This window comes from Chiloscyllium plagiosum, chromosome 7, assembly GCF_004010195.1.
Source record: "Chiloscyllium plagiosum isolate BGI_BamShark_2017 chromosome 7, ASM401019v2, whole genome shotgun sequence".
Taxonomy (NCBI): Eukaryota; Metazoa; Chordata; class Chondrichthyes; order Orectolobiformes; family Hemiscylliidae; genus Chiloscyllium; species Chiloscyllium plagiosum.
In genome coordinates this window covers 72,665,025-72,682,312 of record NC_057716.1, presented here as the reverse complement: position 1 = coordinate 72,682,312, position 17,288 = coordinate 72,665,025, and the positions used below count along the sequence as shown (strand labels likewise).

Below are 17,288 nucleotides of genomic sequence, written 5' to 3'. Positions count from 1 at the left end.
TGAAAGCAGGTTGCAGAGTGGGAAAATTGAAAAGGATCTTGGGCACTTGAAAAGCTAAATAATAAAGATTAGAGAGGATTTGAGATGAGAAGAAATTTTTTGATGAAGTTTTACAGGTGAGTACTGATTTTGGTAATGAAAGATTCATGAGCAGGAGGTGTAGCAATTAAATAGACTAACAATAGTTGTGGAGACAGTACTGAAAATGTTGGTGACTTTCAAAGTGAAGAAACATAGGCCGGTTGCACATTATTGGCGGAAGTCAGCTCATAAATGACTGGCTGTCGCAATAAAAACGTTTTTCCAGATATTTGTGAGGCTATATTTCTACAAGGTAACAACTGAGTAACCATAACCTAATATTAATTGTAGAAAAGCTTTGAGGGAGCATTATTGTCCAAATTATTAACTGCGAGATAAGTAAATGAGTAATGCCTTTGTCAAACATATGACCTTGTCAGTTCACAGTGTGTACCTTAAGTTTCCTGTGTGTATATCAGTAAAGTGCAAAGACAAAAAATATAAATGAGTACTTTGAGCATTTTTGGTATTGAATAATAACACAAGTTTAAATAAATGGACATGTAAAGCTCAATTGTTGTGTTGTGAATTTATGTAAGATGCTTTTGTCTAAAATTAGTGCATGTAGCTAAAATTCTGTGGCAGTAACCACAAATGTGTCTACAAATGTCTAGTCAGCAGTTTTATCGGGCAGCACTGCTGTGCAGGCATAATATTGAATAAAATTGTATGTTAATTAAGGATAGCCATCAGGGCTTTGACGAAAGATAATTTAATCGATCCCTTCAGAGAAATGATGGAATGTGTTGATAAAGGTGAATGGTGTTGGTATGGATTTTCAGTCATTTGATAAGTGTTGCATTGAAGCTGTCTAAATATAATATGTATATAGTATCAAAAAGGAGATGATCATAATCGATACAAAATATTGATGGCAGGACAGACAATATGGTAGCTCTGTTGAAAAGTCACCTAGACTCAACACTAGCTTGCTGTCTTCATGGATGCTGCCTGACCCACTCTGATCTCCAGCATATTTTGTTCTCAGTACAATGTAGTGTTATGTGATTAGACTTTTTTTTTCAGCGGGAAAAGGGATTAAAATGGTTATATTTCCCAGGTAAAAATGCACAGTATCAAAATTTACAGGTAATAGAAATGTAAACTATGTTTAATAACTTCAGGAAGTTAAGTTGCTAAATTAAGCAGATGAAATTATGGAGGAGGAGGAGGACAAGAAATGTATGCTCAATCGTAAATTTTTAAAAAGCAAAATACAGAAACTTAATTCACATGCAAACATCTTTAATATCTGGGAGAACGAGTTGATAAGGCTATGTTGGAAAAGCTACAGAGATTCTAAATTTTTAATACAGAGCACACAGTACAAAATCAAACACAACAGTAATTCTGTATTCTTTCCTGAAGAAGGGCCTGTGCCCGAAACGTCGAATCTCCTGTTCCCTGGATGCTGCCTGACCTGCTGTGCTGTTCCAGCAATAAAGTTTCAATTCTGTATAAAACATGCAGGCTGCAGTTTTGAATTTTTTACTTTAGTAAGGTTATCCAATACAAGCAGAAAGTACAGAACAAATTTTACTTAGCACATACCAGACATGATGGACTTTATGGGTAGAGACCACAGAAACCTTTTTTTAATTTGATCAAAGTTGACTTACAAGTTACATGGGTGTCTTGAAAATTGAGACATTTTCATAACGTAAATTGAGAAAAGCTATTTCTATTGGTCGATGAGTCAGTAATTAAAGGGTCTACATAGAAGATGGAAAGGAGAGTTTAAGAAATTCCTTTTTACAGTTACAGTTGTTAGGATACAGAACGTCATACTGGAAACACTGAATGAAAGAAAATGTTGAGTAGTTTATTAAGGAATAATTAAGGGGAAAGAGCTTGGACTTGAATTGATTCTTTAGTATGACTGACTGAAAGGTAGCCTCTTTTTTTATGTATAAAGTTCACTGATTCTGTGGCAAAATACTTGTCCTGGCAAGAGTGAGGATTCAAAACAAATGCTCCAAATGTAGAAGGATTCCATCAAATACCTCTTTTGGAGTTAAAAATGAAAAGCTATAAATAAAGTTTAAACTTAAGTGATTTAGAACTCAGGGCTTTAAAAGCCTGCTCTCTCTCTGTTGTGATTCTTTGAAATTTAGTGCCCAGGTTAGTAGTTGAGGAAATTAACTCGAAAATATAAAACTGGATGATTAGTAAAGTTGAGGGTAAATGAAAACAAAAACTGGTAGAATAGAATGGCCTGTTTCTGTATTATAATTTTGTATTGCTTTGTATTTCATGTGGGATCAAACTATTTCCATGTGGAAAACTTTTCAATATGACTTGTTACTTATGGTTTTAAATTTGATTGAATTTTCAGATGTGCAGCAGAAAATTGATATGCTTAAGGGTTTTTTTTTGCATTTGGGGGGAGAGACGATGTAATTTACAAAGTCTTGAGTAGTAAGATAAAATAGTATCAATCATTTTTGTTAAGGTTTTACTCATGGGATTTTAGTCATAATTTAATTGTACTTGTTTACAGATTTAGACCCATTTAATGAGACATGTGTTTCCTTTTAGGTTCTTCACTATTTAGTTGGGCTAAAACCTGCAGATTTGACTCAACATTTACTACCATGCATTTTGCATGCTGCATTGCTGAAAGTTAAAGAAGAAGGTAAAACTGTTATGTTTATAGACCAGATATAACATTAATATTTTAAGATATTTATAATTGTTTATAATTGGAAGTTATCAGCATTTCATAAAATTCTAATCTAATGTGTTAATTGACTTAATCATGACTTACGGGGAGAGTGCGGGTAAGTGGCATTGAAGTGCCCATCAGTCATGATTAAATGGCGGAGTGGACTTGATGGGCCAAATGGCCTTCCTTTCAATCCTATTTCTTATGGTCTTAATCTTATTGTTTGTTAAGCCTTTATAGTATTCTAATTTATGGGGTCTCCATGTGTATTGCTTGATCTTTGTGCTTTCAGTAGTAATGGTACAATTAATTTATTTACCATCTTCAACAGAATCAATGGAAGATATCCCCTCTGTAAGAAAAATAATCCAGCACATCATTGCTCATGCTAGCAAACTTCTAAGATATTCAAACCCTGATATCAAAAAATTGGAAGTAAGTTTTGCTGGCATTATCTGTCAGGAATATTCATACTTGTATAAAATGGGCCTTTAGAAAATAAGGAAACTACTATATGACCTTTTCTTCTAGGAGTTAATTGGTCAGATAATAGCTTCAGAAGCCATTATTGCAAGATCCAGATCACTCCAAGCTAAATTTGGAATCAAGAAATGTGAAAAGGAAGAGGAACGTGAAGAATTGGAGAGGTAAAAGATGTATTACATTGCTTTCCTAATCAGTAACTTGATTATTTTTACAGTTGCTTACCAACCGTTTCGCTTTGGTCCCATTGCCAACCCAATATATGGTCTGACCAAGGGAACTAAGTTTCTGATCTAAAGAGGTAAACCTGACATCAGGGTTCCTTGGTCCATGAGGAAGATTTCATTATGGAACTTAACCAATAGGGAACTTCCTCATTATATGAGGAATTAATAAGTTTAAGGTGGGTTATTGAAATAAAAAAGAAACTGGATTCTGGAGTGGGGTAACTGTGCTAATGTCACTGGACCAGAATTCCAAAACCCATAAAGACGATAAGATATTGGTTCAGCGCATCCAGTTTGCTCCAGTATTCAGTGAGTTCATAGTGAACTGATAATTCGCATCTCCACTTTCCTGCCTTGATTCTCTTACTGATTAAAAATCTGTCTGTCTGAACATCTAGGACATTGGTGAGGCCACTTAAGAATATTGCACATAATTCTGCTCATCCTTCTTTAGAAAAGATGTTGTTCAACTTGAGAGGGTGCAGACAAGATTTACTAGGATCTTGCTGGGACTCAAGGATTTGAGTCCTAGCGAGGCACTGAATAGGTTGGGGCTAACCAACTGAACTAACCTGAACAGGCTGGGACTTTTTTCCCTGGAGCATCAGAGGCTGAGAGGTGACCTTGTGGAGGTTTATAAAATCATGAGGAGCCTGGATAGGGTTAAATAGCCAAGATCTTTTTTCCAGGATGAGGGAGGTTCAAAACTAGAAGGCATAGGTTTAAGGTGAGAGGGGAAAGATTCAAAAGAAATAACCTGTTCATGCGTGCATTGAAAGAGCTGACAGAGGAAATAAGGGAGATGGGTAAAATCACAGCATTTAAAAGGCATCTGGATGTGTATATGATTAGGAAAGGTTTAGACGGATAAGAGCCAAATGCTGACAAACTGGATTAGGTCAGATTGGGATGTCTGGTTGGTGCTGCTGAGTTGAACTGACAAGTTTGTTCCCATGCTGTATGGCTCTATGGTCCAGCCTCCACAACCCTCTGCGGTTTTAAAAAAAAAATCCACAGATTCAATATCCTCAGAAGAAATTACTCCTCATATCTGCCTTAAATGTGTCACCTGTTGTTTTGAGATTATATGTTCTGGTCCTCAATTCTCCCACAAAGGGAAATGACCTTTCTACACCTGCCCTCACGAATCCTCTAAGGATCTTGTTTGTTTCATTAAGATTGCTCTCATTCTTCTGTATTCTGAGTACAGGCCCAATCTACTCAACCTCTCCGCATAAGAGTCCCTCCATACCTGGTATCAGCCTAATGAACCTTCTCTTTCTGCCTCCCTCCGATATGATGCCCAAAGCAATGCACAGTATTCCAATTGTTGTCTGATTTTTTTCCTTGTATAGTAAATAGCAAATTGTTTATTAAAACTCTCCTTACTTTTATGCTCCATTCTCTTTGAAATAAAGGGTGATGTTTCATTTGCTTTCCCTATAACCTGCTGAACTTGTTTGCTGGATTTTTGTAATTCATGTACAAAGACTCCCAAATCCCTCTGTTCCAAAGTTTTATGCAGTCTTTCTCCATTTAAATAATGTTCACCACCTCTATTCTTACTACCAAAGTGCATGGTCTCACATTTCCCCACTCTGTTTTCTATGAGTCAAGTTTTTGTCCATCTGTCTGTATTCCTCTGCAGACGGTTGGTGTCATCCTCACCACTTTCTTTCACACCTATTTTTATATCATCTGCAAATGTGACTGTATTACATACATTTTCCCCATCCAAGCTATTAACATATATTATGAATAATGATGGTCCCAGCACTGATCCTCGTGGCACACCGCGAGTTACAGGTTACCATCCTAAAAAATCTAACTTATTCCAATTATCTGTCTTCTATCCATATTAATATACTACCTCCCAATCCACGGGCGACTTTGAGTAGCTCAACATGCAGTACTTTATCAATCTTTTGGAAATCCAAATATATTAAATTCACTACTTTTTTATCTATCCTCTTGTGACCTCCTCAAGAAAGTCTATATTTAACAGACGTGATTTCCCCTTCATGAAGCCATGCTGACTCTAACATATTATCTATTTCTAAATGCTGTTCTGTTACATTCTTTACTTTAGATACTTAACATTTTCCCAGTGAATTCAGAGCATGGATAAGAACATGGGTCAGGCATATCATAGCTATAACAGAAACATAGCTGAGGGAGGGACAGGACTGACAGCTCTTGGGTATAGATGCTATAGGAAAGATAAAGGGGAGGCAAGAAAGGAGGGGAGTTTTTGATTAGGGATTACATCACAGCAGTACTTCAAGAGGATATTCCTGGGGGATCATATAATGAAGTTCTATGGGTGGAACTGAGAAATAAGAAGGGGGTGATCACTTTGGAATTGTACTATAGAACCCCCAATAGTCAGTGGGAAATTGAGGAGCAAATACATAGGGAGGTTGCAGATAGCCGTAAGCATAATAGGATTGTAATAATAGGGTATTTAAACTTTCTGATGACTAAAACTGAAACATCCAGAGAGGCTTACCTCGCTTCATAATCTGTTCAAAAAAGTGTGACATGGGGTATGACCTACCTTTCACCCCTCTCTTCCCCCCCCCCCCAACCCATCTGTAATAAAGGTGTCATTAAATGAAATGCAGACCTTTCACTCACTAATCAACAAATAACAATTTATTTATTTAACCCTAACAATGAACAAATTAACAGAATTACTACAAACCGAACAATTCCTTCCTAACTACTAACTCCACTAAATTCTACTATTCTAATAAACACAGGTCCCACTTAAATAAATCCAAGTAATAAGAAAATAATACATTAAAACTTAGTTTCTCAAAGTTCACACTGAACTTTGGAATTCTGGAATGCTCTGCCTTCTATCCAGCCTTTCTTCTGATCCTGCTGACAGGGATGTTTTCTCTGAATTCTCCTGTGAGAACTCTTAGCTAGAACTACGATGGTACCTTTTATGGATAAATGGGTGCTTTCTTAGAGAGCTTAGAGGTTTCTTGTGAGAGCTGATGTTTATTTCTCAGATGGTTTGCTTTCATTTCAGATGGCATTTGGCTCTCACCGATTTTCAAATACCCCCTTTTTTATAACCTTCATGACCTATTAATTTCTTTACAATTCCATTGATTCTGAGTTGTTAAAACCACCAAATTTAAATTTAATAGGTTAGTGGTAGTTTCTAAGTGCTTGGTTTAAATTAATTATCTGATTCCAGCCAGTTGCCAAAGCATCACAAGCCTAAGATTTCCAATCTCACAGTCATTCCATACATGTTTCAATTTCAGAACTGTCTGTACAATTTTCAGCTACTTACAGACACAGTCTCTGTGCAAAGTTCTAAGCTTAACAAAGCACTTCATCTCATAAAGGGACCACGCACACTTTCCCCTATTATCTTTTTACCAACAAATTCTAGTTTCCTGCCTTCCACGTCATGAGTACTCTACACAGCTTACAACTGGGACTGCCATAGTGTTAAGGGCTTGGTTCAGGAATAATTTAAGTATGTTCAAGAGAACTTTCTCAATCAAGACAGCCTTAGATTAGATTTAGATTAAATTACATTACAGTGTGGAAACAGGCCCTTCGGCCCAACAAGTCCACACCGACCCGCCCACGCAGACACGGGGAGAACGTGCAAACTCCACACAGTCAGTCGCCTGAGGCGGGAATTGAACCCAGGTCTCTGGCGCTGTGAGGCAGCAGTGCTAACCACTGTGCCACCGTGCCGCCCATAAGGGGGCAAAAGTCAACCTCCTCTTTGGAAATAAAGCAGGGCAAGTGACTGAGGTGTTAGTGGCAGAGCACTTTGGGACCAGTGACCATAATTCTAATAATTTTAAAATCGTTATTGAAAAGGATAGACCTGGTCCACAACTTAAAGTTCTAAATTGCGGCAAGGCCAATTTTGATGGTATTAGACAGGAACTTTCAAAAGTGAGATAATGAGAGATCAGGGACACATATTCACTAGCACCTGTTAATGAGAAGAGCAAGCCTGGCAGGAGTAGGGAATCTTGGGTAACTAGAAATATTGAAGTTCTGGTCAAGAAAAAAAAGGAAGCATGTGTCAGGTATAGACCATTGAGATCAAGTGAATCTGTTGAGTTTGGGGGTGTAGGAGTGTACTTAAGAGGGAAATCAGGAGTGCAGAAAGGGGACATAGCTTCAGCAGATAAAGTAAAGGAGAATCCAAAGAAATTCTATGACTGTATTAAGGGCAAAAGATTAACTAGGGAGAGAGGGGATAAGGATGTCACTGGACAGGCCAGTATTTATTGCCCATCCTTAGTTGCTCAGAGGGCAGTTAAGAGTCAAGTGGATTGTGGGTCTGGAGTCACATGTAGGCTAGATCAGATAAGGATGGTAGTTTCCTTCCCTAAAGGTTGTTAGTGAACCGGATGGGCTTTTCCCGACAATCAGCAATGATTTCATCGTCATCATTAATGATAAAATTAATGACTTTTAATTCCAGATTTTTATTGAATTCAAATTCTACCATCTGGGTCCCTGGGTTTCTGAAAAGAAATCGACCTATTAGGAAATGTTACAATATATGTCTAGGGCAGGTAGGACTTGAAGCCAGATCTTCTGGTCCAGAGGTAAGCGTACTACTAAGAATAGTAGCTTGGGTTACTAGAGAAAGAGATACTACAGAAGCTAATGGGACTAAGGACTGATACATCCTCTGGACCGGATGGGATGCATTCTAGGATATTAAAGGAAGTAGCTGCAGAAATACTGGACGCCCAGTAGTAATCTTCCAAGTCCTGAAGAAGGATTATACCCGAAGCGTTGATTCTCTTGCTCTTCAGATGCTGTCTGACCTGCTGTGCTTTTTCCAGTGCCATGCTTTGCCCATTTCTCGATTGATAGTCCAGCGAGAATACCATGAGGCCATTGCCACCTCATTCAAAGAAAAATAACTGGGTTCTTTCCCAGTCTGGGTTAGATTCTGAACAATAAAGCGCTCTAAATCTCTGAAAGTCTCCTGCTGCCTAATTCAATGTATGAATATCAGCCTGTGAAACAACTTTTTTGCCTTGCCCACATTGAATACATAGTGGTGGAATGCGATTTTTAAGTAGGCACTATATTTTATTGATAGTATTTCTCAGGTCTGTCTTTTTGGCTTCACAATAAAGGCAGTACCATTGGCTGCATAGTCCCTATATCTTGGAATTCACTCCCTAAACATTTCTACCTTACCACCCTTTTTAAAGGTGCTTCTTTAAAATGTTAAAAATCACAACACCAGGTTATAGTCCAACAGGTTCATTTGGAAGCACTCGCTTTTGGGGTGCTGCTCCTTCACCAGATGGTTGTGGGTTGTCAGACCACATGACACAGAATTTATAGCAAAAGATTACAGTGTCATGCAACTGAAATTATATATTGAACAAACCTCGATTGTCAAGTCTGTCTTTTAGAATGGGTTGCATGTTTCGGTACATTAAGTCACCTTCTCGAGATAGCTTAAGGTTTTATAACAAAAGGTTATAAACTCAGACAATGTATTAAAGGTGTGAGGTCAGAGTCTGTCTGTATTCCAATCTTGAGTCAGACTGGTTCTATTTTCAAAGTGGAACTTACAGACTGTAACATGGATTGACCGCCTGCAGATTGTGTGCATTTTTGAGCAAAATAGAATGTATCTGCAAACATGATTCTGCAAATATAAATTCATCCTATAGATTTATATGAATGTGTGCATGCAAGAGAAAGTGTTTGAGTGTGAGTGCATGTCAAATGTGTGAAAGCTTGGTAAAGTGTGTGTGGATGTGATGGAGTATAGGCTGTGTGTGTGTGGAGGCAGGTGGTGTGTGTGTGAGAAAGTGTGTGTATGAGAGAGGGCCTGTGTGAGTATGAGAGTATATAGGAGTGTGTGTGTGTGTGTAGTGCAGTGGGGTCACCTGTAGTTTGACATGAACCCAAGATCCCTGTTGAGGCCATCCCCATGGGTACCGAACTTGGCTATCAGTCTCTGCTCGGCCACTTTGTGTTGTTGCCTATCCTGAAGTCCACTTTGGAGGACGGTTGCCTAAAGATTTGAGGCCGAATGTCCCTGACTGTTGAAGTGCTCACCGACTGGGAGGGAACACCCCTGTCTATTGATTGTTGTGCGGCGTCCATTCGTCTGTTGTTGTAGAGTCTGCATGGTCTTGCCAATGTACCATGTCCTGGGGCATCCTTGCCTGCAGCGTATGAGGTAGACAACGTTGGCCGAGTAACATAAATATCTGCTATGCACATGGTGGGTGGTGTCCCCACAGGTAATGGTGGTATCTGTGTCAACGCTCCGATATGTCTTGCAGTGGTTGTTATAACAAACTTGTATGATGTTATGGTCGATGTTGTCCTGAAGGCTGGGCAGTTTGCTGTGAACAATTGTCTGTTTATGGTTTGGCAGTTGTTTTAAAGGTGAGAAGTAGGGTAAGGTCTTGGTGAGATGCTCCTCTTCATTGATATTGTGTTGCAGGCTGCGAAGAACATGGCATAGTTTCTTGACTCCCAGGAAATACTGGATAATGAAGGGTATCCTATTGGTTGTAACCCGTGTCTGTTTCCTGAAGAGGTCATTACGGTTTCGCGCTGTGGCACCATTGGACTTGGCAGTCGATGAGTTGAGCATCGTACCCTGTTCTTATGAGGGTATCCGTGAGCACCTTCAGGTGTCCGTCACATTCCTCCTCATCTGAACAGATCCTTTGTATGCATAGGGCTTGTCCATAGCAGATGGCTGTTTTAATATGTTTAGGGTGGAAGCTAGAGAAGTGTAGCATCATGAGGTTATCCGTGGGTTTGTGGTAGAGTGAGGTACTGATGTTCCCATCCTTGATGGAGATGCATGTGTCCAAGAATAAGACAGATACCAAAGAGTAGTCCATAGTTAGTCTGATGGTGGGATGAAACATGTTATCACAGTGTATTAACTGCCTGCAGATTGTACAGTTTTTGAGCAAAATGGAATGTATCTGTAAATATGACCAATAGGGTACCCTTCATTGTCCAGTACTCCCAGGAGCCGAAAAACTACTCCATGTTCTTTGCAGCCTACAACACATTATCGATGAGGATGAGCATGGGTTCAGAAAAGGTTTGCAAGGATGTTGCTAGGGTTGGAGGATTTGAGCTATGGGGAGAGGTTAAATAGGCTATGGCTGTTTTCTCTGGAGTGTTGGAGACTGAGTGGTGACCTTATAGAGGTTTATAAAATCATGAGGGGCATAGATAGGATAAATAAACAAAGCCTTTTCCCTGGGGTGGGGGAGTCCAGAACTAGAGGGCATTGGTTTAGGGGGAGACAGGAAAGATATAAAAGACACCTAAAGGGGCACCTTTTTCACGCAGAGTATGGTACGTGTATGGAATGAGCTGCCGGAGGAAGTGGTGGAGGCTGTAACAATTGCAACATTTAAGAGGCATCCAGATGGATATACGAATAGGAAGGGTTTGGAGGGATATTGGCCGGGTGCTGGCAGGTGGGACTAGATTGGGTTGGGATATCTGGTCGGCATGGATGTGTTGGACCAAAGGGTCTGTTTCCATGCTGTACATCTCTATGACTCTAAGATCTTCTCTACGTCTCCACGTCTCACCCTTAAACAAACGCCAAACCTTAAACTGTTGTTCGCCCAGTCTTTAGGACAACATCGACCACAACACCATACAGCCCAGACATGTTAACCACTCCGTGTAAGAGTGTCGACACGGATACTACCAATACCCCTGGGGACGCTATCTCATACACTGCAGGCAAGGATGCCCTGAGACATGGTACATTGGCGAGACCAAGCAGGCGCTACGACAACAGCTTTTGCCCGAAACGTTGATTTTGCTGCTCCTTGGATGCTGCCTGAACTGCTGTGCTCTTCCAGCACCACTAATCCAAAAACAATAATCAACAGACCCAGCGGTGTTCTCTCCCAGTTCTGAAGCACTTCAGCGGTCAAGGACATTCAGTCTCGGATCTTCAGGTCACCATCCTCCAAGGCGATGCAGAGTGGCTGAGCAGAGGCTGATAGCCAAGTTCGGTAACCATAAGGATGGCCTCAACCGGGATCTTAAATTTATGTCAGACTACAGATGTCCCCACTACACTGTACAGTCAATCTCAGTTTCACTGTCACCGTCACTGTCTCCCTCCCTCCCACACTCCTGCATGCTCTCAAATTCATGCAGACCCTCTCTGATGCAAATGTTGTCTCTCATATATGCACGTACACACACACTCCCACGCTCATCCATGCACATACCCTTTCACAGGCTTATACGCCATCACACCCACCCATATACTTTACCAAACTTTCACACATGCAAACGCACACTCACACATACAGTCACATGCGTGCACACTGTCTTCTCATGCACACACACACACATATATAAGTCGATGGGGTGAATTTGTATTTGCAGATACGTTCTATTTTGCTCAAAAAATGCACAATCTGCAGGCAGTCAACCCATGTAATATTTTGTAAGTTCCAGTTTGAAAACAGAACCAGTTTGACTCTAGATTGGAATACAGACAGACTGTGATCTTTAATGCATTGTTTGAGCTGAGATGTCATCTTTTGTTATAAAACCTTCAGGTGACTTCAAAGATGCTCTGGAATTTTCATGTTAATGAACCAAAACTTGCAACCCATTCTAAAAGAGGAAAGACTTGACAATTGAGGTTTGTTCAATATACAATTTCAGTTGCATGACATTGTACTCTTTTGCCTTTAAACACTCCACAACCACTTATGAAGGAGCATCATTCTGAAAGCTAGTGCTTCCACATAAACCTGTTGGACTATAACCTGGTGTTGTGTGATTTTTAACTTTGTGCACCCAGTCCCACACTTGCTCCTCCATATCATTCTTTGAAATGTGCCTCCTTGACAAAGCTTTTGGTCACCTGTCCTAAATCATTCATGGCTAACTGTCAAAGTCCTTTTGCTAGCATGCATAATTGACATATTGCAACATTACAGTATATTCAAGACACTTTCAATAAAAGTCACTATTCTCCATTTAACAGCAAAGCTCGACCCTTAAAAACTTGTAATTGTTTTCTTTTAATTCTTCTTTAACTTGAGTTTTTTTCAAACAATGGACAGAATGTTAATCAATTTACTGTTTAAATACTGAGAGATTATATCTTGAAAATAAAACTTTGACCTAAGATTGCTATGAATATTTTTTGATTCAACTGTATTTTGCTTTATCATGCTGAACATTAAGGCAGAAGCATTAAAATAAATATTGTAGTTCAAAACAAAATGCTGCTTTGATTTCTAAAATGTTTGCCTATTGGTATATTCTTCGCAGGCTGAGAAAGTACACAAACAATTTGATCCAGGGTCCTGAGACACTTAAATGACCCTGGGAGCTGGGCAGAAGGTCATCTTCATCTTCATCTTTAGTACCTTGCCTTGGTGATATTGTAGACATACAGCAGCACCTCGTTCTTTAGGGGAATTGTATCACATCAAGCTGTGGCACTTGTCACATTAGCAAATAATGATTGATTAATCTAGTGGTATTCTTGTTCTCAGTTAAGTGGGATTGAAATAGAAGCATTATCGTACAGATTTAGACATAGTTAGAATGTTACAATGTTAGTAGCATAATACAGTATTCAAGGTTTGTGTAAAGATTTGTCGCTCAGATGTTGGTTGTTGTAGTTGGGATATCTTTGCCGAGCTGGGAAGTTGATTTGCAAGTGTTTCGTCCCTTGTCTAAATGACATCCTCAGTGCTTTGGAGCCTCCGGTGAAGTGCTGCTGTACTGTCTCTTCTGGAATTTATTTATTTCCGTTGCTGCTGCTTCCAGTTATTCAATATGGTGGCCGGCATATTGCAGCACACTTGACCCAGGAAGGGAAGGAGAAGAACACCTCTACAGAGTATTCGCCGAGAACGGATATTCCCGCAATTTCATCCGCAGATGCAAACAACACGACAAGGACATGCCATGACCTAACTCACTAGCTACACTACCTTACATAAACAACATCACGGAACTGATAGCCAGGCTTCTCCGACCACTGGGATTCATTACCATCTGTAAACCGACAACTCACCAGGACAAAAGACCCTATACCCTCATGCTTCAGATAAACATCATTTAAAAGATTCCATGCAAAGACTGCACATAACACTATATGGGACAAATAAGCAGACAGCTAGCAATCCACATCAGCGAACACCAACTAGCCACTAACCAGCTGTCCCTAGTAGAGAGAGAGAGACACACACACATATAATGACAAGGACCACACATTCAACTGGGACAACACAACTATCATAGGACAAGCCAAACAGAGGACTGCCAGGGAATTTCTAGAAGCATGGCTCTCATCCACTGACTCCTTCAATGAGCATATAGACCTAGACCCAATATATCAGCCACTACAACGAGCAACCGGAATGGAACCATATAAGTTCAAGAAGACGCAGTACAGCAGCGCTTCACGGGAGGTGCCAAAGCACTGAAGATGTCACCTAGACGGGACGAACTGTCTGCAAAACAAATTCCCAGCTCAGCGAACATACCCACAACTACGATAGTACAATAACTTGTGATTTTGCTTAAAAGTCTGGATTATTAATGTATTAATATATTTAATGTGCTCAATGATTATTTATCTGTCTTGCATAATATGTGCTCTATGTTTGATGTTTCCACCAGTTTCACACAAATCTAGCTTTGGAATTTGTCTAAAATTGAACTGAAATGGGCATACCAGTAGACATTCAGAAGATTGGCATGCGAGAAGACTTTTATCATTCACTGGTTTAATTTTTTTTTCATTAGGTTTGTCAGCCAACTTTTAGAACAGCCTGAAGTGCCAGTCATTGGAGCAGGACGAGGGCCTACAGGGAGCATTATTTACAAACTGTTTGTGAATGCACAGAGGGTACGGACAAACTGAAATTCAATCTGTCAATATTTGGATTTCTTAAAACTGATTTGATTAATTATTTCTGTCAGGTGTTCTGCCCGATTTGTAAAGATGATGGTACGCAGTACAGTTTTTTTTCCTTCAGTTAATGACATAGATCAAGGGAATGTGCAAGTGAACACACTGTCAATTTAATACTTCATTAAATATGAAACCAAATGGTTTGCATTGCAATATATATTGCCGAGCAAACTATCCACAGCTTCAATCCAAATAAATATGTGAAGGGACCGAAGAAATAAGTAAAATCACAGTAGCTAAATAACTCTCATCTTTGGAACTACTGTCTTTATAAATGTTTCAATATTTGTGCGGTGCTGTTCATGCTTTCAGTTCAGACTTTGCTCAACGTAACATGGGCAGAATCATTTGAAGTGCTGTTTGCATTAATACATTTCCGCTCCCTATACAGAATGCCACGAAATGAAGTCAAATGACTTGCCATTTAGTGTGTCAGCCCTCTGTTAGTTATGATATGGTGGGTGTCCCCTCTAAAATAGTGATTGTGGGTACAAGTTCTCTGTATTGAGTTAAGCACAAAAATCTGTTCTAACTCTGAGGAGAAGCTGCACTTCTGGATGTGGTGTCTTTCAGGTGAAATGTTAAACCATTTCAACGTCATAATTACTGTTTTTGAATAGGAGCAGGGGAGTTGTCCCTAAGATCTATCCCTCAACACGAATGCTTATATGTGCATCAGGTACTATAGGTATTTACGGATATTACACAGTAGAGCACATTATGGTGGCAACGAGATTCAATGGCAGCATTAGTAACAAGCCAGAACAGAATATTGGAGTTCAGTATTTGTTCAATGGGCATAACAAAGAAAACTCCCTTTTTTTGTTTTGAAACAGCGACAACAAAGTGTGAAGTAAAATTAATGAATTGCTGCATGCCATTAACAAGTTTCTGGTGATTAATCACCATCTCATTTAGGATTGCTGTTGATGTACCTATTACTTTGATATTTCTAATGGTTGATTTATGTAATAAATACCAATGATGACTAAGTTTAAATAGTGATCACTTTACGTCAAAGGGGTATGTTTTCATATTTTAAAAAGAATATATTTATTTTAACTTTAGTTTAACCCCTTATTAACCATCTGACTTGACTTTCCTTTCTTCATCATTGTTTCTCTCCTAATACTACTATTCTCTCAACCCTTCTCAAGCTGGCTGAATCTACTGAAGAGGTAACGACCAGCCATTTCCTCCATTACCCTCCTATCATGCCTCATGTAGATGCAGTTATTTTTAGGATAGTTTATAAATGGCAGGAACCTAGCGTAAAACAGAGATTCTCTCTGACTTCTACATTATTATATTTAAATACAAGATATTTTAATGGCCCATCTGCTTCACCAGATCATTCAGAGAGAATGTCACTAATATGGAAAGTGTTTCTTACCAAATTATTTTTACATATTTCAAAATCTTAAAATAATCTTCACATTGTAATCAATTGTTAATTGAAAAAGAGTGTTCATTCAGTGCAAGTCAGTTGTGTGTCATGAGTTGGATTTGAACTTTAAAATGTACATTCACATTTCATAAAGTAATTTTCATTTTTAAAATATTAGTCCATTTTCAGAGGTATTGAATGATTTTAAGCACTGAGCCTATTGAATTATTTTCAGCATATTTGCCAGAATCATTTTCAGCATCTACATGTTTGGTCAACTTAATTTACAGCTTCCTCATTAAATTTTGTGCATATCACTAAATTACTGATTTGCCTTTTGTCTGTGACTGCTAGATTAATTTTAACTACTGTTCAGAAGTAATTGGTGTAAAACAAAAATCTCTTCTGTTTTTAAGGCTGCTACTCTGACTCCAATTGACGATGAACTTAGAAAGCCAGGTTCTTCTGATGAGCATAGATCAAGCTCAGGAACAGTCTCAGAATTTCCTCCTCCAACTGGACGTGAAATAATTCTCCGGACATCTGTACCACGTCCTGCACCATACTCCAAATCTTTACCACAGCGCATGTACTGTGTTATGTTAAAAGATGAATTCCGTCTAGCTGGAGCATTTTCATCAGATACGTCATTCTTTTAAAATTGGAATATTTGATCATTAATCCATTAAAATATTATCATACAAAATAATTCCATGTCTTTCCCACATATTTTCACATACTTGAGTAGACTTTTAAAGGAATATTTTTGGGCTCTATGTTAAACATCAGTGGCCCAATCTAAAAATGCTATTAAATGTTTTTCAAGTAACCGTGTAACGAGTACAATGCATGCACATGTAGAAAACTTGTATTGATTCTGGCAGTAGTGTAGATAATGGTCTGAATTTCAATTTCAGCACAAATATTTAAAATTGCATAGTTATAATTATGAAACTGTTCCAATGTAAAATGTGACTACTGTAAAATGATACTGATTAATGCATTGTGAATTTTTGATATGGTCATTACTTCAGTTGCTGTATTGGTCAATACAGGAATAGCAGCATTGTTTATTGAATTATTATTAATGCTGTAGAAGGAGTTTGGAACTGTCACACAAAACAAATGTCTGTAACATGTACTCTATATCAAAGATATTTCTTGTTGTGGATGCTTGAAGGATTTTATTGCATTAATAAATCTTATTAAAGCAGGTGTTTTCAATCTTGTAAAAACCCTGGACACTCTACATCAAATATGTGCCTAACCTAGACTCCAGTGATTTCTAGAGTGGGGATTTGTCTAGATTAATGTACTCTGCTGTTTTCAATACTGTTAAACAACCAGATCCAGTGGGACACATCACCTTGCTAGAGTTTATCTAGATGGATTTCAGTAAGGTGTTTGACAAGGTTCTCATGGTAGACTGGTTAGCAAGTGTGATGATGTTGCTTCTTTAACAAGGTTAGATTGAAC

At 38.8% G+C, this 17,288-nt stretch overlaps 1 protein-coding gene across 2 annotated transcripts in view; it reads left to right on the top strand.

Moving 5' to 3' along the window:
* The window catches only part of rab3gap1 (RAB3 GTPase activating protein subunit 1), an 89,622-nt gene extending 72,575 nt beyond the window's left edge, over positions 1-17,047 (top strand). The window contains exons 20-25 of one of the 2 annotated variants that reach the window (XM_043694040.1): positions 2,620-2,716; positions 3,078-3,181; positions 3,278-3,393; positions 14,257-14,359; positions 15,583-15,603; positions 16,229-17,047. In XM_043694040.1, coding sequence (XP_043549975.1) covers positions 2,620-2,716; positions 3,078-3,181; positions 3,278-3,393; positions 14,257-14,359; positions 15,583-15,603; positions 16,229-16,471 — 684 coding nt within the window. In that variant the 3' untranslated portion in view covers positions 16,472-17,047. The remainder of the gene's footprint in view (positions 1-2,619; positions 2,717-3,077; positions 3,182-3,277; positions 3,394-14,256; positions 14,360-15,582; positions 15,604-16,228) is intronic. The other variant, XM_043694041.1, reaches the window with a different exon arrangement.
* Positions 17,048-17,288: the final 241 nt, after the last annotated feature.